Source organism: Apium graveolens, chromosome 2 (genome assembly GCF_009905375.1).
Source record: "Apium graveolens cultivar Ventura chromosome 2, ASM990537v1, whole genome shotgun sequence".
Lineage (NCBI taxonomy): Eukaryota > Viridiplantae > Streptophyta > Magnoliopsida > Apiales > Apiaceae > Apium > Apium graveolens.
Window position 1 is genome coordinate 240205858 of NC_133648.1, and position 24233 is coordinate 240230090.

Genomic DNA, 24233 nt, shown 5'->3' on the forward strand with positions numbered 1-24233 from the left:
GGATGTACGAGCCTTTGATAAAGGAGTCGGATTATAGGCTATATGGAAGAAAAGTGTTAGCTGATTTTGAGGCAGCGTTGGTTGAGGCTAGAGAGAAACTAATTATGAATCCTCCAGCATCAACTAATATTAATGACGTCGTACACTCAATTGATATTAACGGATGTGGAAAATGTATAGCACCGTTATATAAATTTCTGTACAATCTTCTTCTGAGTATGACAATCCTTATAAAATAATCCTTTATTACGTAGATTATAACCAAACTGTCAACTTTTAGCTATAGGATTAGAGCAGACTGCAGAAAAATGTAGATGTACGGTTAAGACAGACGGAGTGCACGGGTATTTTATAGTAATAACATGTACAGAGACTGCAGAAAAATGTACATGTACTGTTAAGACAGAAAAAATGCATACTCAGTTTCATAGTAACATGTAGTACAGATACACGGAAGCCAGAACTGAGCAATTTTTTTTTCTCCCAGCAATATAAAGTTCAGAGCCAAAGAATGCCTAACTTAGAGAGGTCAACTAGATTTTAAAAAATTTTGAATTACCATAATCCGGATTATTTCTTTTTTGCTGCTTGCCTTAGATCCTTGGAAACAGTAGATCATTCAATTGTCTCTGAGCACTATATTCTGAAGAGGCCTGCAAATGCAATATAGTTGAAGAAAGGGAATAAAATGTATCAGCAACAGGAGACAAAAACAATAGATAATACTCATACTGGAGCACAAAAGGTATGCTAAGCACCATTTTTGTGTTATTTTTACAGCTGTAGCTACCCTTAATAATAGCAGTGCTCATTCTAGTTTGACAATCGTCTAGATGCAGTACAGACATCTAATTCTTAATAGGGTTAAATGGCTATTTCATCACTGAAGTGGAGCCCAACTTGCAAGTATGTACTTAAACTCAAAAAACTTGCAATTGGGTAACTAAACCTCTATTTAATATTATATGGAGACTTAAACTATAACATAACTTTCACGGCCGTTAAGTTTCTTTGACTTTTAACGGAATCCGTTAAACTTAACGGATCAGTTGCCAGATCAGATAGAGTAAGTGCTACATCATATCACAATTCACCCGTAGCATAAATAATTAAAAAAAGGTAAATAAGTATGTAGATTGAAATAAATAAAAATTTTATCGGCTAAATTAACACAAAACTCAAATTAAGATTAGGATGAACATTAAATGATAGCTGAATATTGTTTTATCCATTTCACAATCTTTTCCGAAGAATGCTCAAACACTACCTCTCTATCCAAACATTCATTCACAGTGAAAGTTATGATTAAAATTCAGCATATCACAAATTCAAGCCAAGCCCAATATAATATCTTGAGATACGATCAGAAGATAATATTGAGATACTATCCACGGGCAAGATGAATAAAGGCAGTCGTAAAGAAGGAAGATCGAAGAAAATGAAGTTCGAATGAAGGAGTTCAAAAACAGAGATGAAGAAGGGGGATCAAACAAAAAAGAAACGAACAAAGAAGAAACAATCAAGTAAATTTTAGGGTTCATATACCCAGTTCCAATTTAAGGTTTTTGAAATTTAACTCCCAACATGGAGCAAGAATACCACATTTGCGTTAACTCTCGTTTGAAGAGATTGTCGATACGACCTAGAGGATTATGAAGCTGACGAACTCATACTCTTAGCTTCCCTATCTACTCTCTAATTAGATATATATAGTGTATATATTGTGTATGTATGTTTAGTGTTCAATATTTTCCCAATTTGTGTCTACATATAGTGTTATTGGGTCGGGTTGTATCAATAAGGCGGGTTATAACAAATCAGCAAACTATTTGGGCATTTTTTAACATGTCATCAAGCCACATCAGCATTCTGTTAGTCCCGTTAATTATGTTGTTGGCGGTCATGTAAATGTAATTTTATATTAGTTCAGTTAGTTGACTGCAAGTTTTTTGAGTTTAAGTACCTACTTGCAAGTTAGGCTCCACTTCAATGACAAAATTGCCATTTAACCCATTCTTAATATATATAAATTTGTTTGCTATTTTACAGCAGACACTAATTCCAGATAGGGGCGTTGGGCACACAACAAATAAACCTTTTAAATTGTCTAAGTTTTAGCTAATTCAGGCAAAACCCCAATGGTATAGTTAATCATTTACCCGTTTCTTGAAGGAAAAGCGCAATGTTTGAACTTGTGTTCCGGAGCAAACTCTCAAGTCAAAACCGAGGCCGTCTACACCTATAAGAGCCACCTCCTGCCATAATTGTCAAAAGTTTATAAAACAACAGACTTCTACTTTTCTCAAAATATTGCGTCAGCAATATGAATAGTTCTTGCTTGAAATTTAATATAAGAGGGATGATATTCCCTTTATCCACATACACTTGTAAATTTATTTTACCATATTTTATGTAGTATAAATTACATGAATAGAGGCTGGAAGTACCACAAAACTGGTACTTCTTTAAAACTGTTGAAAAAGGACTAAATTTAGGTGTTTTACCTCTGCTTGAATACCCTTGCATCTCCAGCAGAACGACTTGAGAGCATTCACAGTCTTTTCTCCACCGACTTTAAGACCATATATAATTTTTGCAGCTGAGTGTGCAATTGCATCAGGTTGAGCTCTCCTAAAGTCATCTACTTCAACGAAGGTCTGTAGATAATATAGACAAACAAATTCTATTAGAAGTTCTTACCTTTCTTTTCCTAGCACTAATATATATTACTAAAACCTTCCTAAGTTCTACCTTTCACACAAGGATATACATTAACTTTTGGCAGCAAGATCCGCATTTTAAAGCGGATCACGTCAAAAGTCATAAGACATCAACATAAAGAAAAGACCTACATTTATCAGTTATGAAACAAATTTGATCAATGCAGTAGCAGGATGCAGCATCACCAGTAAATTACAGATGCTACTCGTCCAGTATTTTAAGTATCTCTGGATGCAACTTCCTTATGTGCACACCATAACAACATATGAAGATGGTTGATACTCTACTGTTTAACATATAAACATAACAGCACCACTATATATTGATTTGATTATTAATCTTATGGTTCCAATGTAATTAACACTGTTCAAGAGACACATTTTTCAGTATGAAATTAGCAGCTATTTTTCTTCTCATGAATTTTAATATTAGCATTTAAGGGATCGCATAAATAAAAAAGTTAGACAGGCCAAAGAAATTCAAATTTAAAACAAGGGGATACATATGCTCTTATATGTCCCACAATTGTACCTCTTGTTCATGTGCCGAAATCAATTGAATTTTGCTCATTTCTAGCTTGTAGAATGAAGTCCCATTTTTCAAGCTTTCACGCTTCTCCAGTTCTTTTGGCCAATTGGATTCATCTTGAGATGGATTTAGACTATGCCTATGACCATTGGTTATGCCAGATTCTTCTTGTTTGTCTTCTGCAACTTTCCCAACTTGATCCGATTCATTATTTCTTGATTCACAATCAGATATATTCTTGTGAAGAAAATATTGTTCTTCAGGAGATGAAGGTCTTAAAATGCCTTGGATAGCTAGACCAGCAGGTGGCTGATCCATACAATCTATAGGATCATCTCCTACAAACTAAAGGGTAAGAACGTGTTCAGCACAGGACTTAAAAAACGAAGGTTATATAAGATTGAAAACATAACACATGAATAGAATGGAACTTTCTGCTACAGCTAGACTACATGATAAACAATTTCAGACAACCCAACTGCATTAGTTTGGTGGGTGCAAATCCATTATTAAAAAACTTCGCAGATATCAAAAAGCGATGAAGAGGAAGCTGCATCTTCAGATTCTATTATCCAGGTTATCTTAATTGTCATTTTCAGCAAATACTATATAGTTCAACTCAATTTAAAAAAGACAACAATTTGAAGATGAAAAATAACAAGTTAATTCAATTAGCTAATAATGATAAAGTTCAGTTAAATTTTCCAAGGTGACTTACATCAGCCAGTTTTTTCGCAAAATAAATTGGATGAGAAACACGCATGGTCTCCAATTTTTCCCAGTCTCCTAGTGGTTCATCAGAATCCTCCCCATCATCCTCATCATCAAGACTTTTAATCCAGTCCTACAAGATGTACATGAATGATGAGGAGGCTACACAACAATCATTCCTGATATTTTCAATGATTCAAGGGAAATGCTTTCACCTCTTCATTTTCATCAATATCATCCTCATCATCACCATCACTACTGCCATCATGAATATCATCATTCCCAAAATCAATATCTAACTGACTCAGTGCTTCTATCTCACTAAGCATTTCTCTAGTATCCAAACCTATTATAACTTGCTGCAATGCATAAAAGCCTGAATAAGCCTTGAATATTACAACGAACAGAAGAGATGTGTAAATGCTTCTTGTTACCCATATGAAAAGAGTAGCCAGTGGCCCAGTAGAAAGAGAGGGTAATCTTGTTCTTACAAAACTTTGGGAAATAAAAAATTCTCACAGTTAACATGTGATATTTACAACCTAGTATAGCAAATGAAATAGCATACATTTTCTATTGACAAAACACTATATAATTTTGAACTGCATGTCTGTTTCATACCACAAGGGTATCCTCAGCAGTCAGATTCTGCAAAATGTGCTCATCATTCTTAACGTGAAAGTAAATACCTGATAAAAGACAACGGGCATAATATTACTAATATAATGAATTAAGGCCAAACACAACTTGAAGACACTACTAAATATCTAGATAAAATCAGAAAACTTACTTCCATTTTCGCCAGTTACATAAGGCACATCAGGCAAGAAAATGTCTTGATAAATCTCGTCACTTTGCAGGCCTGAAAACATTAGCACTGCTTTTCTGTTTACCTGAAAAAAAATAAAAATATTATCTGAGTATCAGGACTAAATGACTGACCATGATCAACATTTGCAACTGCAGAATCATAAAAATACGTAATTTGAATGGCTCAAGTGAAAAGTATCCGAGTATCATGGTGAAGTAGGGTAGTTGGCCGTTTACCTCTTTCCATAAACCGATTCTCCATAAACATCACCAGAACACTAGTCTGGTAGTAAAAGTAGTTGTCTTCTAAAATTTAACATGACTATATGCATCATTCTAAATTTCTAGCTAATCAAACATTTTTAGAAGTAGTAATTACAATCAAAACTCTCCCATTTTCTTAAATGCGAGGTAACATTTTCAGTTCTGACTATCGTACATAAATTGAAAATAGCATTCCTAACAACTTCATCAGCTCTTGAAATATAATTACACAAATATTCGACGAATATATCTACGAGCCTGAGGTAATACCTCAACAATAGTCCTACTAGTCTCTTCAGGTGTAAGTCTAGCTTCCCCGATCTCAATCACTTCCGTTTCCTCTACGTCTTCCACGGAAAAGTACCTCTCTTCTTCCGCATTTCGCTTGAATGAACCTACTTGCTCCTCTGCACAAGCCTCAACTCTTTTTCTCATACAACTGTTCCTTTTTCTAAAACAACTCTCTCTTAACCACCTGAATTTATTCCTGTTATTCATTCTTCAATTAATCTAACATCCACTTAGAATCCCAATAAATCAAACATAATCGTAACCGGAGAATTTTATTAATTAAAATCGACACAAAACACATTACAATTATAATAAAACAAAATGTTCTATTTATTCGAGTATATTAGCCATTCGAATATTTATTTATCGAGATTTTACTACATCAATTCACTACTATGTGTAAATAAATAACAACAATTGAGAGAATAAAAGAGAGGTTCAAGTACATTACCTGAAGCTGCCGGATTGAGAGAAACGGCCGGAGCTAGAACTGAAGCTACCGGCGATTAACCGGACGGTCATGGCCGACTCGATCATCAGCATTTTGTATTGTATCCGTTGGATAAGCTTGTGCAAACTTTTTATCTTTTGGCCAAACGCGGTCTTAAATTGAAGAGTAAAAGTCTAAACTACCCCTACGCTTAACAGATAAAGTTGTAAAATTAATCGTTTTTGTTTTGTTTTGTGGAGCAGACAGTATAACACCTCCTGTTTCTGTATCTATCGCCGGTAACTCCTTAACTGAAATTATGTCATTATAATTAGGGTTTGTATGTATAGGTTAGTTTAGGTTATGTGTATTGAGTATGAGTTAATTCTAGTAATGATTTGTTTTGCTGTTTTGTTTTGTTACACTGTAATTTTTATGTGAAATGCTGATACCTTTTCTGCTTGATTTTTATTCAGAATGCTAAGTTTGAGATTTTGTCCCGCGGTGTTCGCTGAAAGATTGGAATCAGTTCAATTCTGGAGGAGGAATATTAGCCCAGTTGTGGTGAGTTGAGCTCGATGATTGCATTTGTTTTGGTTTAGTAATGTTGGTGTTTGTTATGATGCAAATTTCGAATGTATGTATGCTTGCTTGATAAACCTGCGTTTCCTTATGAATTTGCAGAATGATAGCCCTTATTTTATAAATTGTTTGTAGTATTAAGCATAGTGTACACGCACGAAAAGGAACAGTAAACATAAAGCATCTCTAGAGATTAGTAAATAATGTGCCACGTATTTTTTGATTATATAGGCGTAACATATGATTTGTACTTTATTAGATTTCCGGTTGATGAATTATTCCCTTGGGAACGTTACTCAATTATGTATATTTGTTTGAAGAAATATCTACGCACTGCTTTCTAAGGAGATATTAATAGATAAATATTTAAAGGTAAAATTTTATTAGTCTTTAATTGTGTGAACTATTAGGAGCAGCTAAGCTGAACTTGATTTCTTATACGGTTATTACATTTTTTTTTATTCTAATGGATAAACTATTTTTGGTTTAGATTTTTTTTTTCTTTTCATACCTTGCACGATTTAAATGCAAGTGTATCACTTCCTTTCACAGTTTTCATCGTAGTTCTATTTTGTACGTTTTCTCTTTATAATATTGTTTTTAATTTCCAGGTATGTGCTGCGAAAGGTCCTCGACAAAGGTATCCTCGAGTATGGAAATCAAAGACAAGAATAGGGACCATTTCTAAGTCAAAAAAGCTTGTTGACACTGTGAGTCTTTTGCATCATCTTCAATGTCTGTTTGGAAAAATTATGCACTCTCCTGTTGATGTATATTTACATTTGAACTGGAGTTCTAGTCATAGCAAGGTTACTCAAACCTTTGAATTATTGAATCTGATATTGACAAAGAACTACTTAAGTGATATATGGACTTTTTAGCAAATTGATAGAGCTTCATTGTTATTATATCTTTTGTAGATCAAGGAGCTATCAAATGTCAAAGAAGAAGTATATGGGGCCCTTGATTCTTGTGTTGCATGGGAGTTAGAATTTCCCTTAATTACAGTAAAAAAGGCTTTGAAGGCCCTTGAGAATGAAAATGAATGGAAACGGATAATTCAGGTATCTGTATTTAAGAAACTTTTGAGAAACCTTCAGAAATGAGGAGCTATTGCTGAATACTCCCTGTTCATATGTGGTATGTAGGTGACAAAGTGGATGCTAAGCAAAGGTCAAGGTAGAACAATGGGGAGTTATTATATGTTGCTAAATGCTTTGGCCGAAGATGGGAGGCTTGAGGAAGCTGAAGAACTATGGACAAAGCTATTTGCTGAAAATTTGGAAAGCATGCCTCGTAATTTCTTCGATAAAATGATCTCTATTTACTATAAGAGGGAAATGCATGATAAGATGTTTGAGGTACTTTATGCCATCTTATTAGACACATAATTACAAATTATTTCTGGAAGTAGAAAATCAGTTGTGGCCTTCGGGTGTTTTCATGTCTTTGCTTTTCAGTGCTGAAGTCGCCAAAATTTTTTAAACTGGGAGCCTAATACTCATTAGAAATTACGAGATAATAAGACAACTGTGTCTTTAATTTTTTTTTTATATCAATATAGGTTTTTCTTGGAATGTAATATCTATAGTTTTTTATGTTCTTTGATGATGTTCCTAGGTTTACACAGACAAATACAATTAATTTATTTTATCAACATTGTATGTGTATTATCATATGTGCATTGCATTTTAAATTGTATCTGGGTTCAGATAAAGTATTTCTAATTAGTTAACAGCAACCCAGCTAGCGAGTCAAGCGACCCCATTCTTATAACATAGAACATGCATTTCAGCTTTAGGGACCACTTTTGTGTTTTTTCATGACAAAAAAGTCTCTATAAATATAGTAGCTGATGAGCTGACTTGGGCTGTTTGCCATTGATACGATATTTCATGACAACTAGATTAGAGAACCCACTGTTATGTTCAGCAGCAAATCAAGGAAACTCACATTTCGGTTTTTTTACGAAATATTTTCATTATCTGTCCCTCACGTATCCTTAGATAAAATCTTGTTCCATCTTCGTTTTTTTTACTTGTCAGATATTTTATAATACATTGCACTCCCATATATTATTTTCAAATGTCTTGCTCTTAGCTTATTAGACTAAGATTAATTGGTCCAAAGTCAGACTAGTTTGCTGAAAGGCAATCTTCGGTTTACTGCACAAATTCTTATTTAGTGAATGATTTGCTTGACAGGTATTTGCTGATATGGATGAGCTTGGTGTGAAACCTACTGTATCAGTTGTTGCAATGGTCGGAGATGTATTTCAGAAGCTTAATATGTTGGACAAATATCAGAAATTGATGAAGAAATATCCTCCTCCAAAGAAGGAATACCGTTACATCGAGGGGAAGCGTGTGAAAATTAGATCGAAGCCTATGGATCGATCTAGGTATGTTAGGACTCCTGTAATCAAGGCGGATAGGGAAGCTCTCGAGACTTTGCCTGAATCATGTGAAAGTACTGATGTAAGTTTAAACAAGCCTAGTGATAACCTTTATGAGCATGGGGTTGCTGAATCATCTACAACCAAACCTAGTCAATCTATTGAACCTTCTTAATTGACAGTAGAAATTTAACTGCTTTGTGATTGTATCATGTGTTACGAAAAAATAACCTGCTACTTCATACTTTTAGGCTTTTAGCTGTGTAGACACCCCCTGTATATTGTTCAACCATCTTTGCAGAAATGCAAAAATCAGGCGTATTGCAATATTGATGACAGAATTAACCATGTATATTTGGAATATTAGCTGTTGTCACATGTGGTGACACCAGGCTGTTACCAGCATACAACTTGCTGATGTTTTCACAGCCATGCCTCGAAACTGCTGATTATCCTTCACCTATTCTGTTATGAGTTGCACTTCTGCCTGTCATGACTCATGACAGAGGCATGTGAGTATTACAGTCTTACTTTTTATCCAGTTTCCATGCTACAATCTTACTTTTTATCCAGTTTGGCCTGGATTGTTTCTGTATCAACTCTTTTCTGTCGTAACACTAGTGAAAGTTCTTTTGTGCTAATATCAGTGTGTTCAAAATACTATCAACACCTTCCTGCTAGTAAGCTCTAGATGCCATCGATCCTAGCCAGCATTCTGTGCTTTTTATGAGAAAGGATTACCAAACTAGTCCCTATTCCACTGTTATCAATGGTATCTGAAATGTCGTTAATTATTAGAGTCACAGTGTTTCTGTGCTTGTTGACAATGTTCTTGAACCGAAAACCAGTGAAGCAGGATTCTTAAAACCTAAATGAACGGATGATTACCAGTGGTGGACTGGATTCAACCAGGTCCACTAGGATTATGTTGTGGTCTGAGACTTCATAGAGAAGGTGTTTGATGAATGCCTAGAAAAACACAAACGTTCGACACTATGAGGTGTTAAGATGTTGGTGGTTAATTTTAAATTCTTTTTTCGCCAGTACAGCTTTTCTAGTTCGTCTTTGTTACCAAATTCTCGATATTCTGTCGCAGTTTATCTGTGGGCTTGCCTCTCTTTTACAAGTATATGTGTTATTTATGAAAGTTCATTGCTGTTTTTCTCTTCTGCGTATATAGAGTTGATTATTGTTGTAAATGACAATACCTTTGGTTAAATCCTCCATTCCAGATAGCTAAATTAACATTATTATAAAACATGGATAGCTATTTGGAATCGCAATGGAACTTTATTGGTTTCCTACTTTCTGCCAGAGTGATTAAAATACTCAGAAGTAATTTTCTTCTAGAAATCTGTGGTTGACTTGAATGTGTACTTTCTTATATCGAATCTTATAAGTTATGAGCCTCTGAATCAAGTGTTTGGCCGGGCTATCTCGTATAACGATAGTAAAGTTCTCGGCTAATGAAAGAGGTTTCGTAAGCCTTTGTAGCTGCTTCTTGAACATGGAGATTGACTGTATATATTGCTAATGCTTAGTATATGATGCCAATTGCATGATGGATCATCATAATCAGAGATTCAGAGTATTGGCGATGATCATCAGCAGTTTTGCCAATAATCCACAGTTAGAAGCTGACTAGCCACATACTAATGTTTTGCTAAGCCTAATCCCAACCGATAATCTGTTGCTGTCAGTTCTATATATCGAGTGGATATAATTAGGATTGAAGCTGGGCAGGCAGAACTGGAAAACATTTGAAAAAAGGTTTCTAGGTGAGAAAGGTATCTGTATTGCACTAGCACTAGGGTTTAATTTATCTGTGTAGGCCTAATTGTGAATTGCCCCCCCCCCTCCCCCCACCACTTCATCGTGCAAATGTACCAAACCCACCTCTCTTCTCCATCTTATTGATGCATATGCATGTTGGTAGTCTAATTTATACAACAGATTTTAGTAGCTCACTGTAAGTTTATAGACGAGTTTCATTCGATCAGTGACAAACCAAACCAAACACATGTCCCAATAAAGTCTTTTAGTAGGATTTACAGCGACTTTACCCATACTTCAGGAAGTTACAACGAGCGCATAGTTTACATGTATTCTTTGTAGTAGAGACTAGTAGGAATGGAGGCGCTTGTTTTCAAATTTATCTGAGTACCAAATATGTTCGAGTACATTGATAGAATAAATTGAGGAATAAGGATTATAATTACAACGTCAAGTCGCGGAATTAGGATTATGATTACAAAGTCAATCAAGTGAAAAGAAAGCGTTAGTAATATGCATAGTGTGTATCAAACCATTAGTTTGTGTCCAATCTATCTTTTTATCTTACAATAATCAGATGAGAAAGCCGAAGGAATTTCAGGTCTTGTCAGTACTCGGTCTTAAACTGATCAACTGACTAGCAGATTCAGAGATGGAGGTTTCTCAAGCACCAGAGAAAATTCCAATTAGTAGCAGTCCTATCACTTAAACCTGTTGGTTTCCTAATAATAATCATTTCTCTCTACTAAGAAACACTCTTTTCGGAACCTTTTTCTTTCAGTATCAAGTGTCAACAATCTCAAATTATGTGTTCGTTGGCCGGCTACACCTCTAGATGATAAATAAAGTGGAATCAGAAATGTTTTAAGACCACAAATAGTGTATCACTTGGATCACAAAAAGTGGTATATATTCTTTCTTGGTTTACAGACGTGCTGAGCTTGTAACCCCACGTATATTTGAGAATTCAAAGAATATGGGGGGCCAAAGCCCCTACAGCAACACGGATGGGACATGTTTGAGATTTTGAAACCAACCCCTGTGGGGGTCACTCTCCCAGCCTAAATCTCCCACACAGTTCTTTACACACAGAGAGAGAGAGGGGGAGAGAGACAGAGGGAGAGAGAGAGAGAAACCAATGTGCATATGTTTAGGCTGTGACTGTAAATAATGGTCATGGTTTGCAACAGCCATACTTCTGATCAAGTGGTTCCACCTTTGACATTTTCCCAAGTCAATGCAAAAGGAAAAAAAAGCTTAGTTTATTCTTGTAATCATATCTAAACACACAATCTAAAGCAGCCACTTGTTTCATTGTTTCAATCATGACTCTGTTTCTTCACAGTAAGAGTTATTGACTTTTTTATGTATAAATATTTGCATTTAACATATCCTCCTTAGTGCTCCACCTCAATTCTCTTCTCCTTCCATTTCAAAAGTCAGCCCTTCTTTCCTTTTAGTAGCTGTCTGAGAACAGAGAGCTCATAACAAAATTACTTTTCTGCATATGTTACAATGTCGGACGGAGACTGGGATTTGTATGCGGTGGTGAGAAGCTGCACCACATCCACCTCCGTCGATAACCATCACATGGGAGAGGAGCAGGAGGAGAAAGAACAACCTTTCTCTGATCAATTCTCCTTTCAAAATGATAATTATGCCGATCCAGTGTCTTATACTCTTCAAAACACTACCTTAGACTATGGCTTAGAAGAAATACATCAGCCTTTCTCTAATAATAATGCTGATTACGAAAATGAACAAGTTATAAATAATCCTCAACACCAGGAGCCAAAGTCCAATACTTTCACTTTGCCCATTACAAATCCTTCCGGCTCTACCATGCGATCTCGAAGAAGGTACTTTTACATTCATTATATTTAACATCCGAAAAACTCAACGGTTATGTTCATCTCAGCAGCACTGAAGAAGCGTGTTATGTGGCTAGATTATTAATATTGAGTTTCTTTTACCACCTTTCTCAGGAAAAATCAGCATCTCAAGATGGTATATCAGATGACACAAGAAGAATTATCTGGTGATACTTGGGCCTGGCGAAAATATGGTCAAAAACCTATCAAAGGCTCACCTTATCCCAGGTTCCATTCAACTATCCATATTGATTTTAATTTCATATCTTCTTCCTACCAAAAGATAAAGAGAGTCAGAGATTAATGCATGTTGTGTGACTACATAAATTTCTGCAATTTAACTTAACAATTTTACTTGCGCCAGGAACTATTACAGGTGCAGCACATTAAAAGGCTGTCCAGCAAGGAAACAAGTAGAGGGAAGCCCAACAGATTCAACCATTTTTATTGTTTCTTACACAGGAGAACATGCGCACCCACGTCCAACTCACAGGAGTTCTCTGGCTGGTAGCACCCGCAGCAAATTCTCGGCTGCAGCAGCGCTTAACAACATCATCAAATCAACTACCACTTCCTGTGAATCCAGCTCTGTGGCGCCAACCTTTTCACCATCAACTTCACCCCACTCCGCTTTGACCTTCTCGCCTTCATCACTTCGGTACGTGGGTAATCATGACAACACAGTCGATGATACATATATGGTGGACGTAGACGAGGATGATTACAATGACGATACTAATTTAATTCATGACGAGGATATATATAATGGACTTGATGAATTCGATGGGGATAATCGATTTTTTGACTAGTCTGCAGTGGCTCTGCCCCCACCGAATTAGTCAAAACTCAAAACACAGCAATATCATTAGAAGTTGCATGACTTTTTTCTTTCTTTCTTTCTTTCTTTCTTTGATTTCAAGTGTTTGACGGTTTAATCTTCAAGTGGGACGAAAGTGATGGACATCATCTTTTTCTTGTTCACCATTTTGTTTATGTATAGCTTGTTTTTAATAATTCCCACCCATCACCCCTTCTAAACTGTTATTAAGATTTAGGGTTAAATATCAAAGTGGTCACTGAAGTGGAGATCACTTCGCTCACTGATCTTAACTGGTATCATTTCAATCATTAAAGTTACAATAAATATCAATCAAGTATCTCCAAATTTTAGTTCAAAATTTTAGTTCAAAAAGTAAAAATATTATTTATAGAGTTTTACACATTGTTCTTGAATGCTACCACAACCAAGTAAAAGGTTATTACTTCTAGTATTTATGACAATATATTTAGATTTTATCAATTTTGTTTACTATTTATTTTTAGTTAAAACAAAAATAATAATTATATAATAAAAAATAAATAGTAAATAAACTTTATAAAATCTAAATATATTATCACAAATTCTAGAAGTCATAACCTCTTACTTGGTTACGGTAGTATTCAAAAATAATGTGTCAAACTCTATAAATAATATTTTTACTCCTTGAACTAAAATTTGGAGGTACTTGATTGATATTTATTGTGATTTTAGTGATTGAAATGATATCCCGTTAATATAGTGAGTGAAGTGATATATGACCTCCACTTTAGTGACCACTTTGATATTTAACTCTTAAGATTTACTACTGTGTAAGATGTTACCGCAAGTCTGCAACCATTTACCATTTTATATTAATTCATGGGCAATTCAATTGTTAGGGTTCATGGGCAATTCAGTTGTTAGGGTTATCAACGATTTTTTAAGACATAGGTCACATGGTTAATAATTCGATTGCAAAATTTTATTCTACTGGAGGAGGTAAGAGGGTTGAGGTCACAGGTTCGACGCCTGTATTGCGAGTTTACTTGGAAAAAAACATTATTCTATTTGTTCTTTAGAGTTGAGGAGCCTTCTTATTGTAAGTTCAATAGTATTTCTATACTATTACTTTGGCAGAAGATGGGAGGCTTGAGGAAGCTGAACAACAACGGAGAAAGTTATTACTGAAAATCTGGAAAGCATGCCTGGTAATTTCGTCGATAAAATGATCTCTATACTGTAAGAAGAAAATACATGACAAGATGTTTGATGTACTTTTATGCCATCTTATTAGATACATATTTATGTTCTTTCTCGAACAAGTAAGATAACATGTTTTCGGTGTTTACATGTCTTTACTTTTTAAGTGCCAAAAAAGTGGCCAAAATTTTTAAAGCAGAAAGCTAATACACATTACAAATTATGAGAGCAAAGAGTACGTGCCCATTTAGGAAATAATAAAATAAATAACTTATAATTTAAAATTAATAAATAACTTAAAATTAATAAGTAGATGAATACTTATAAGTTATGTAAGTATTTAGTTAATTTTAGTTATAAGTCAGAACTTTTTTATAACTTAAATTAACTAAAATAAATAATTTTTAAATATTATTATCTTAATCATGATTTTTTAAATTAACTTAACATTTAAAACATATATTTAAAAACTAAAATTAATAAAAAAGTGAAAAATCAAAATAAGTTGAGAAAAAGTACGTTATTAGCAACACTCAACTTATCAGCTTATAAGTTGTAAATCCGATTTATAAATTGGGTTAACAAACAGTCAGAAATAGATACTATCTTATAAGTCCGTACACAAACATGCCCCATATAACACAACTGTGTCATTAGAAAAATATAAATACCAACATAGGTTTTTCTTAGAATGTGAGATCTTTGAGTTTTTTTTTTAAAAAAAACTTTGTGATGATGTCTCCAAGTTTAAACAGACAAGTACAATTCAGGACTGCATTTGTGTAACAGTCTATAATTAAACATGCTACTACCTACGTCCCACCGGTTTCTATATGTTTATTATTTGCGCGTATTTCGACATTTCTATAAATTATAGTTTTATAATATTTTTTTTAAAATATTTTTTTTGAATAAAAATTTAAACATAAACTTTTATTCAGATTTTTTTTTAAAAATAATAAAATTATATTTTAAAGGAATATTGAAAAATGTGCCGAAAAATAATGTATAAATTAGAGGAAGTATATGAGATGATGAGCTAACTTGGGTCGTTTGCGGTTAAGATGGTCTCCCTGACAACTAGATTAGAGAACCAACTGTTATGTTTAGCAACAGATGATAATACACTTTCACATTTCAATTTTTTTTTTTAAATATTGTCATAATCTGTTCCCACATAACCTTAGATTAAAACTTGATCATGATCCCTCATAGTTGATTACACTTGTCAGATATTTTAATACATTGCACTTTCCTATTTAATTTTCAAATGTCACGCCCTTAACTTATAGTACTGATGTGTTCTCTCTTCTCCGGTTTGGCATTTTGGCCAAATGCGTGAAATCTGGCTCCGTTGATTTTTGGACATATTTGAATGAAAAATTTATTTTTATAGGATAGCATTTTAGAATTTTGCAAAAATGGCACACACACGCCACTATTTCTGGAATTCTGTCATTGTTACTTAGAAATAGTGGTGTTCTTGGATATAATACTTTTTTTTTAAAATTATTTTTTCCTCCTCGTGCCTTGTGTAGTTTTGTAGAAGCTGAAAAATCACGGTGAATGACATGTTTTGAACTCTTATATTGAATTAAAGAAAAAATATTTTGATCTAATTTTTTTTGTTGGATAGATTTATAAACTTATTTTTAGTATGTATTTTATTATTTAAATAAACAAGTTGTATATATAAGACTTTCGTAATTTCAAAAAGGGTGCCTTGCGAGTGGAGTGTAAGATTACGTGATGACATGTTTTTGAATGCTCATATTTAATTCCCAAAAAATTATTCTGGTTTAATTATTTTTCTGTTGAGTAGTGATGTAAACCTACTTGTAATATGTATTTTTTATTTTTATTTTTAATTTGTTTTTATATGGTTTTTTTTACGAACAATAAGATTTTATTGAACATAAAACATAAGAACACAGTCGGGATAAACCCCCAAACTGACAACTACAACCTGATTGTGAAACAAAAAACTGAGCTAAACAAATAACCGTTTTGTTTTCAGATTGCTTAACAGATAGAATATAAATATTCTTGATAATAAAAATGATTACAAAAGTTTCTCGAGCAATCCAGTCGACACCACTATCACTGAAAATAGTAGAATCACAATTGACCTGCGCACATAAAAAACTGGTGATAAACCAGTGTTCATATCCATTAGTTACACCAACTGAGGTTGGGGGTACAGATGCCTATATGAACAATCCTTTGTTGGGCGAGGTGAGCTCTCGCGATAAGTACCACAATTCCAGATTTGAAGCGGGTTGTCCAGATCTCCCAAAACACCGTAGAAATCATTTTTAATGCAACATGACAACGAATAAAAAACGCAACAAGACATACACCCAAAAATTGGGAACAATCAACAACCAGATGGGTACGGTAACAAGATCACACCCAAAAAGATTTAGATCTCGATTTTATTGAAAACTATTATAATAGAAATTAAAGATTTAGAAATGGAGGAAACAGGATGAGAGGATGGATGGGACGGATGTGAATTTGGTGGATGGAGGGGATGGTGAAGGATGGATGATAGTTATGAATGACGGCCGACTCTCATTAGGGTTTTGAGAGAAAAGAAGTTAAATGTTGTTTTTATATGGTTTTAATTGCTTGGAAAAGGGTATCACGGGGGAATATATTTTTTCATGACGAGGCCTCATAATCATGATTTTTAAGTAATCATGTGATATTTGTGGAATGGGATACAACTGAAAGTAATTCCATATTTTTAAGTGATCATGTTATAATAGCATGATAGAATACTTAGATAATACAAATGATAATTGTACTGCAACATGTAATGTGAAAGATAATTGGTGAGAAGTAAGACAACAAAATGCGATAATGTTAAGTTCACGTTGTTAAGAAATGCGCCCTGGATATTTCTTACTATGCTTGTTGTGACCTTCTTGGTTGCATACACTATATTTCTTTCCTAACCGTGGACCATCAATCTCGGTTCAGATTCGCACTGATTGGCCCTTATCTCCACATTTTTTCTTAAGTTTTTTTAATGACTCATCTGGCACTAACTTTCCATAGCCCTGCCAAGGGATGGGTAATTCATAGTTCCAGTATTCAGTTGGTTGTAACGGATAAATTATTGGCCGATATAAGTTCTCCATTGTCTGATTCTTATGACAATTTTCAATGAAATGATCCCAACTCAATCCATGTCTTATATAACAAGCCATTGCGTGAGAGCACAACATATGATGGGTCGCCCATTTTTCACACGTGCACGTACGGTCATTCAGGTTGAAAACCTGGGTTTTACCTCCCTTTACCATTCCCTTAGCAGTTATGTACTGATGTGTAACTATTTTTGTTAGTCCCTAACAATGCAACAAGAATTACAGAAGGGGGGTTGAATGGAATTCTTGAAACTTTTTCTTAGTTTAAAAGTGTTCTAACTTTAAAATATATATATCTGTGTGAATTGATTTGCAAAGTGCGGAATAATAACAAGAATTATATAACTTGGAATGAATCAAAACATAAGTAATTAAAAACACAAGTCTTTAAAAACCATCTGGTGGATTAGATGTATCCACCAGAGATATATATTATATCAAGAGAACTCTGTGTAGCAATATTTGCTCACAGCTGCTTACAAATATGAACAACTAAGTTTTCAGAGAAATGCTAAAAATACAGCTTACAAATATTTCTCTGAGAATTTCTTGCTTAGTGTTCTTGTTGTTCTATTTGCTACTTCTTGGTTTATATATCACCAAGATTACAAAGTAATAAGTCAAGATAATAAAACAAAACCTATCAAGTCTAATACTATGCTGCTTCATTAATCTATTCCAGTATCTTTGAATATCTTCACAATAGCATAGAAATGGCAATGCTTCTTTGTTCTCTAAAACCCAGTTGAATAGGCTTCCACATTCCTTTTGCATACACTCGACGCATGTGACTGTGTTGTCACTGTCAACTGATGTTTGAATTGATTATTTATCGGGTACATGATCATCCGTCGGGTTGCCTAGTTGATCATCCGTCGAGTGGCACTGTTGTTTATCCGTCGGGTAGCAATCTGGCACTTGACATCATTTCATTTATACAGAATTACAAGACATCATCTATGTGCAATTAATCAACCTATTTTGCATATCTAATTAAAGTCAACATGACTTGAGTGCTACTACAGAAAGTAAACAAGGTGTATGCAGAAATGTGCTACAGACTCATTATTACATAAGCTACTCACTCGATGTATAATTGATCATCATCCGTCGGGACTATATTGAGTCATCCGTCGGGACTATATTCCTTATCCGTTGAGTGCTACAATTTTCACTAAGTAAAATCTACTAAGGTGTTTTGTTAATGAAATCATCAAGTACACAACATATTCACAACAATCTCCCCCAATTTATGTCTACTGGAATTGTAGCCATAAATTAAGAAAAACTTGATGATAACAAACACCCTAAAAATACAACTTTAAAAGTAAGTAGGTAAAAATGTAAAGTGCTTCAAATAACAAAATGTACAAAGATTAGCTCACAGTCATTTTCAAGATGCTCCTCTAGCCTGAGCAGATTTATCTACTTTCTTGAAGGTCTGGATCTCTTTCCAAGCTTTCTGTTGTTTTCTTCTATCTGATTTTGGAGCTGTCTGTGGAATTCCAATTCATCAGATTCTGAGAAATTTAGCTTTTCTTGCATCTTCAAAAAAGTCTCATTGCTAGAGATGCTCAATTGGTCTTCTAATCTGAAAAATCTTCTAACCCCTTTGTCATCCATGAACTCCATCAGCCAGTAGACCTTAGATGCACTCTACTTCCTGTATAAGAAATAGTTAGAGTCTTTGGGAGTGCATCTTTAGCTCTAATACTCCTCAGTTCTTCAATCTTCTTTAGAACCAGTCTTCTTGCAGTTATATTGAATCCAAAATTCTTCTTGAAAGATGAATAAACTTTTATCAACACATATTGGCTTTCTTGAAGGATCCTGTGAAGTGGCCATTGAATCTCCTTTCCTCCCTTGTACTTGAAAACTAACCTTTCAGGTAGATTCCTGTATGCATCAATCCGTCTAACTTCTTCCAGTTCATCTAGATAGAGGTTTAGATCAGAGAACTCCTTGATGTCACATAAGTACATGTAATCTCCCTTGTTGATTTTGGATTGAGCTTTGATTAGAGATTTGGATTTGAGAGGTGACAACTTCACTTTCTTGACTGCTCTTGACTTTGTTCTCTTTGGCTTGTTAAGGATTGGAAAATTGAAGTCAGGAATTGGTAGACTTTCCCAGTCTATTGGTTCATCCTTAGGCACAATAGGTTTACCATGAATGTTCTTGTAAGGATCCACCACCTTAATGTCTTCAAATACCACATAGGGTTTTGATGCTTGAGTTGTAGTTGGAGTGGATTCCTTGGAAAATCGATCCTCCAATTCCTTACAAGCAAAGTTTAATTTTCTTTTGGTTTTTTTGGCCAATTCCTTGTATCTTTGAGATTTCTTCTGTTGTGGTTCAACTTGCTTCTTTGGATCTTGAGATTCAGTGATTTCAGATGGCTGAGTAGGAATGTGTTGTGTTGGTTTCACAGCTTGTAGCTTGGCCAAGATAGCAGCTTGCTCTTTCTTTTGTTTAGCCTTTTTAGCATCTAGAGCAGCCTGCTTCTTTTCTTGCTTCAATCTTGCCTTTTTCTTCTCTCTTTGCTTCAGCAAATTGAGGATGTCCAGCCACCACATAAATCTCTTTACCATTCCTGAAAACTTTAGCAATTCTCCTTTTTAAAGCTGAATCAGCTGGATCCTTGTTGAAGGCAATGGATCTTGACAACAGTTTCTTCTCATCAGGCTTTGGTGTCTTATACACTGTATCCAAAGGGTTCTTTAGAGATGATTTTGGATAGTTCACCCTTGGCTTCAAAAGTACTTCAACCTTTGGAGATTTGATGCAGGATGGCTGTCCTCTTTCCAGATAGTTCATACTCATTTCATTCACAGAGATTTGCCTGACTTGAGAGTGATGAATGGCTGACTTTTCTGGCTTCTTTGCTAGCCCAAACTTCTTCTGAATGTCCTCATCAATCTTCTCCCAGTTGATTGGCTTCAACTGCTCCTTTTCAGCTGCTATTAAATTGGCTGCTGCTTTATTTATCAGATCAATGCTATCTTTGGCGGGTGGCTTGGTGAAAGTAATTGAAGGCACAATTACTTTGCTAACTTCAATATTGAGCACTTTTTGCTCCCCCTCACTCTTAGAATTCTCTTTCTCCCCCTTTTTGTTATCAGCAAGTTGAGTAGAGGAGGTCTGTGTAGCCACCAGTTTCTGAAGCAAGTCTGTCTGTTGTGCTTGGTGTAGATGAATTGCTATTAGAGATGCTTCCATTGTTGACATTCTTGTATCCCAGGCATCTATCTTTGAGGTAAGATCAGAATTTTTCCTCAGTTGTCTCTTGATGTCAATCATTGTAACTTCTGGAAGTTTAGAGTCCATCTTGTCAGAAATGGCCTTTTTCATCTCATCAATATCACCTTTGATAGTGTTGACATCTCAAGCATGTTGAAAACCTTGAATTTGTTGTAGTTGCAGAGAAGCAAGATGTGCTTGAAGGAGCTTTTTGGTGTTGGCATTTGTGGTGGTTTGAAGAGCAGAATTTGTCTGATTTATGAGTTGAATCAGGGTTGTCTTGAAGTAGTGTTCATCACAGTGCTTTGAAAATGCCCATGATGGCATGCCTGATCTTGAACTAGAACCTACCTCCCCCTATGTCCAATGGCTCTTCTTCACTATCTCCACCTTCACCTCCAAAGAAATCTTCTAAACCACCAGTCTCATAATCAACATCACCAGCTGTAGAGGGCAAAGCTGTGATGGCATCCTTGGCCCTTAGCACTGTGTGGTGTGCACCAAGTTAAGCATCCGTTCTGCATTGTCATTGCCCTGTTCAGCTAGAAGTTGATAGGCTGGAACAGGGTGAGTAAATGCCTCAGCATCAAGGGAGGTGGAATCTATAACAGCTTGAGATTGCTGAGATAGTCCCTCCCTGTCTGCATCCTGGACATTCATTAACTCACTTGCAATGACATCCACCCTTATAGCTCCTGTACCTGCATTTCTCTCATAATCTCTCTTTTGTTGCATCAAGGTCTCACCTTGGCTCCCCACCCTCACACCCTCACCTTCACCATCTAAGGTGGGACTCCACACACTCTCTTTTGCCAATCCTGAAGAACTGGATTGCATATTTTCACTCTTTTCCTCTCCTTTTTCCTGGGAGCAACCCAGACTCTCACTAATAACACTCTCTTCCCTCAATCCTAGGTGTGATTGTACTACTACTAAGTCTTCTGCACTTGAAATAATTGATGAAATTTGAAGCTATGCAGAGACACTCGACAGATAAGGGATATCCGTCGGGTTAGCAGTTTGACTATCCGACGGATAACTGCTATTAAGCTTATCCGTCGGAATACAATCACTACTCGACGGATGGACAATATCCATTGAGAGAGTAGAAATAAATGAGTTAGGAGTGGAAACTATTGTGGACTCTGTGCAGATTGATGAAAATTTAGGCACAGATGTCTCAACAGTTCCTGAAAGAATTGGCAAGTGAGCCAACAAATCATCCAAAAGATGATGCTCACTTGCACTAGATTTTAGCTTCCCCAACAGAGTTAAAGAAGGGGAATCAAGAATTGATGTGTTGATCATATCCACATCCAGAGAGTTTGTGGGATAATTTGGCATTTGGGGTGCTTCTATAACTAAAGATTTTGGCTGTGACTCCACATTTATTAGAGCCACATCATGCTGACTTTGAGAAGGTGCAGTGATTGTGTCTTTAGCACCAGTTTGCACAGTGTGTGAACCCTGTGCATCCCCAAGGGTTTTTGGTTTCTTCTTTCTTGTATAGGTTTGGGGTGAGCTTGTGTCCCTTATCCTTTTGGCCTTTGCTCTTGGCTGGGAGCTTTGTTCAATAGTCACATCCTTTTGGGAGGATACAACTAGCAATGAGCTAATTTCCTTATTAAGCACTGTAGTCTGTTGAGAAACTGCAGTGTGGCTAGGCTGTGAAACACTCACCTCTCCAACCTTATCCTTAGGGTTTCTTTGATGTTCACCCTGTCCCTCATCTACCTTACCCACCTTCACACTCCCCTCTTTAGATTTGGTGGATTTTGCAACTGGTATCTTTTGAGAGATACCAGAGGGGGCTTTCTTTGACTTGGATTTAGAAAATTTAGATTTGGTAGATTGGGTAGGCAACTGTTGGGTCATTGACATAGTTGCCATAGCTACACTAGATTACAAAGAAATTTGTGAGGTTAGAATAGTAGAGACATATGAACTTACCTCACTTACCTGAGGTGCTTCCATTACAAAGAAATAGAAGAGTGGCACCTTTTTGTGATGGTTTGCCCTGTTCAAATCTGCAATAATTCTTCTCTCTTGAACCCAACAATCTAGTTTGTTAGTTGGGTTCTCAAGCAAAATTTCCTCAGAGAGGTAATTAGCTAACATCATGAAAAATCTAGCATAGTATACATTTTTACCCCTCTTATTTAACTAACCTAACTTAAATCCCAACCCAAACATAACAAGATCACTAAAGTTAAAGTACTTATCAGTAACTAGCATGTAAAGCATGTTAAACATAAAGATATTGACAGAATCAAAATTACTGATTTTACCAGAGAATACTTTAGTAACTACATCACATAGATAACTCCATTCTTTTTTAAGATCCAACCTCCTAATTTCACTTAACTTAAAAGTAGAGAGTGCATAGTTCATGGAGTTAAGCATATTAACGATGTCAGTGTCCGTGTGTGGTGAAGTTACAGTATTATCAGGAATTTTGAAACATGCTTTAACAACATCACTGTTAATACAAAATTCTTTACCTTTAATAGTGAGTGTGATGGTCTTATCAGTTGAGTTGTACACAACAGTTGACCACATTTCCTCAACAACCTCACAGAAGATGGTGGGAGATTCTAGCATGGTATAGTTGAGTTTGCAGTTCTTCATAAAATCCATCATTTTGTGGTAGTCACCAGACTGTTGAATCCCCTTGTTTACTAGAGCCGTAAAGTTGTTCTTCTCATAGATGAATCCAGTTTGTGACATGATCTTGACGACTGGTGCCATTGTTAGAGAGTGGAAATTGCAGAGATAGAGATGATAATTGCTTTTGAGAAAGAGAGAATTTAGAGCAGATAATTTGAGAATGATAAAAGAAAAGTAATGGAAATGAATTAAGCTTTTATACTATCTCAAAAATAACTGTCAAAAATAATAAAGTAAAATAAAGTAACAAATAAGAATTGCCCAAAATAGCCGTTTAAAAAAATAAACTGTAAAAATTCCTTCAATTATCCGTCGTGTTATACTTATAAACTGTAAGTATACTCGATGGATAAAGTTCAGGGAATTAACGGCTAAGATTCAGACAATTTGACGGATGAGGATAAATCAGTTATCCGTCGAGTCATAAAATATTCCTGAAAAGTAATTGATTTTATTAATAAAATATATACCGACGGATGATCAATATGATCAAACTCGATGGATAATGATCATCCGTCGAGATGTAAATTTTGACTTAGCCAAAATTTCATCCAAGACTGAAAAATTAATTAAGTTTCTGGCTGCATTACAACTTGCAAATTATCTGAAAAGATTTAAGAGTAATTTAGCATACCTAACTCACTTACCAACCTTGAAAAGGTGGATTCATCCAGTGGCTTGGTAAATATATCTGCAAGCTGCTTTTCACTTGGAACAAAATGTAGTTCCACAGTACCATTCATTACATGTTCCCTTATGAAGTGGTACTTGATGTCTATGTGCTTTGTATTTGAAT

At 35.2% G+C, this 24233-nt stretch overlaps 3 protein-coding genes across 3 annotated transcripts; 2 read left to right on the plus strand and 1 right to left on the minus strand.

Moving 5' to 3' along the window:
• Window positions 1-317: 317 nt before the first annotated feature.
• Window positions 318-5927, minus strand: LOC141708237 (uncharacterized protein At3g49140-like). The gene is made up of 10 exons (XM_074511754.1): window positions 5777-5927; window positions 5305-5521; window positions 4751-4853; window positions 4582-4649; window positions 4176-4319; window positions 3968-4093; window positions 3253-3594; window positions 2505-2657; window positions 2160-2255; window positions 318-653 (listed from the first exon to the last, which is right to left on the minus strand). The coding sequence occupies exons 1-10, from the start codon at window positions 5866-5868 to the stop codon at window positions 594-596; spliced, it is 1401 nt and encodes a 466-aa protein (XP_074367855.1). The 5' UTR covers window positions 5869-5927; the 3' UTR covers window positions 318-593.
• On the plus strand, window positions 5926-9273 carry LOC141708238 (pentatricopeptide repeat-containing protein At4g21190). Its single transcript, XM_074511755.1, has 6 exons — window positions 5926-6054; window positions 6232-6319; window positions 6949-7047; window positions 7258-7401; window positions 7486-7698; window positions 8542-9273. Exons 2-6 carry the CDS (start codon window positions 6233-6235, stop codon window positions 8905-8907), a joined length of 909 nt encoding a protein of 302 aa, XP_074367856.1. The 5' UTR covers window positions 5926-6054; window position 6232; the 3' UTR covers window positions 8908-9273.
• A 2031-nt stretch (window positions 9274-11304) lies between these two features.
• LOC141706212 (putative WRKY transcription factor 27) lies at window positions 11305-13484 on the plus strand. Its single transcript, XM_074509027.1, has 3 exons — window positions 11305-12364; window positions 12491-12604; window positions 12741-13484. Exons 1-3 carry the CDS (start codon window positions 12021-12023, stop codon window positions 13183-13185), a joined length of 903 nt encoding a protein of 300 aa, XP_074365128.1. The 5' UTR covers window positions 11305-12020; the 3' UTR covers window positions 13186-13484.
• Window positions 13485-24233: the final 10749 nt, after the last annotated feature.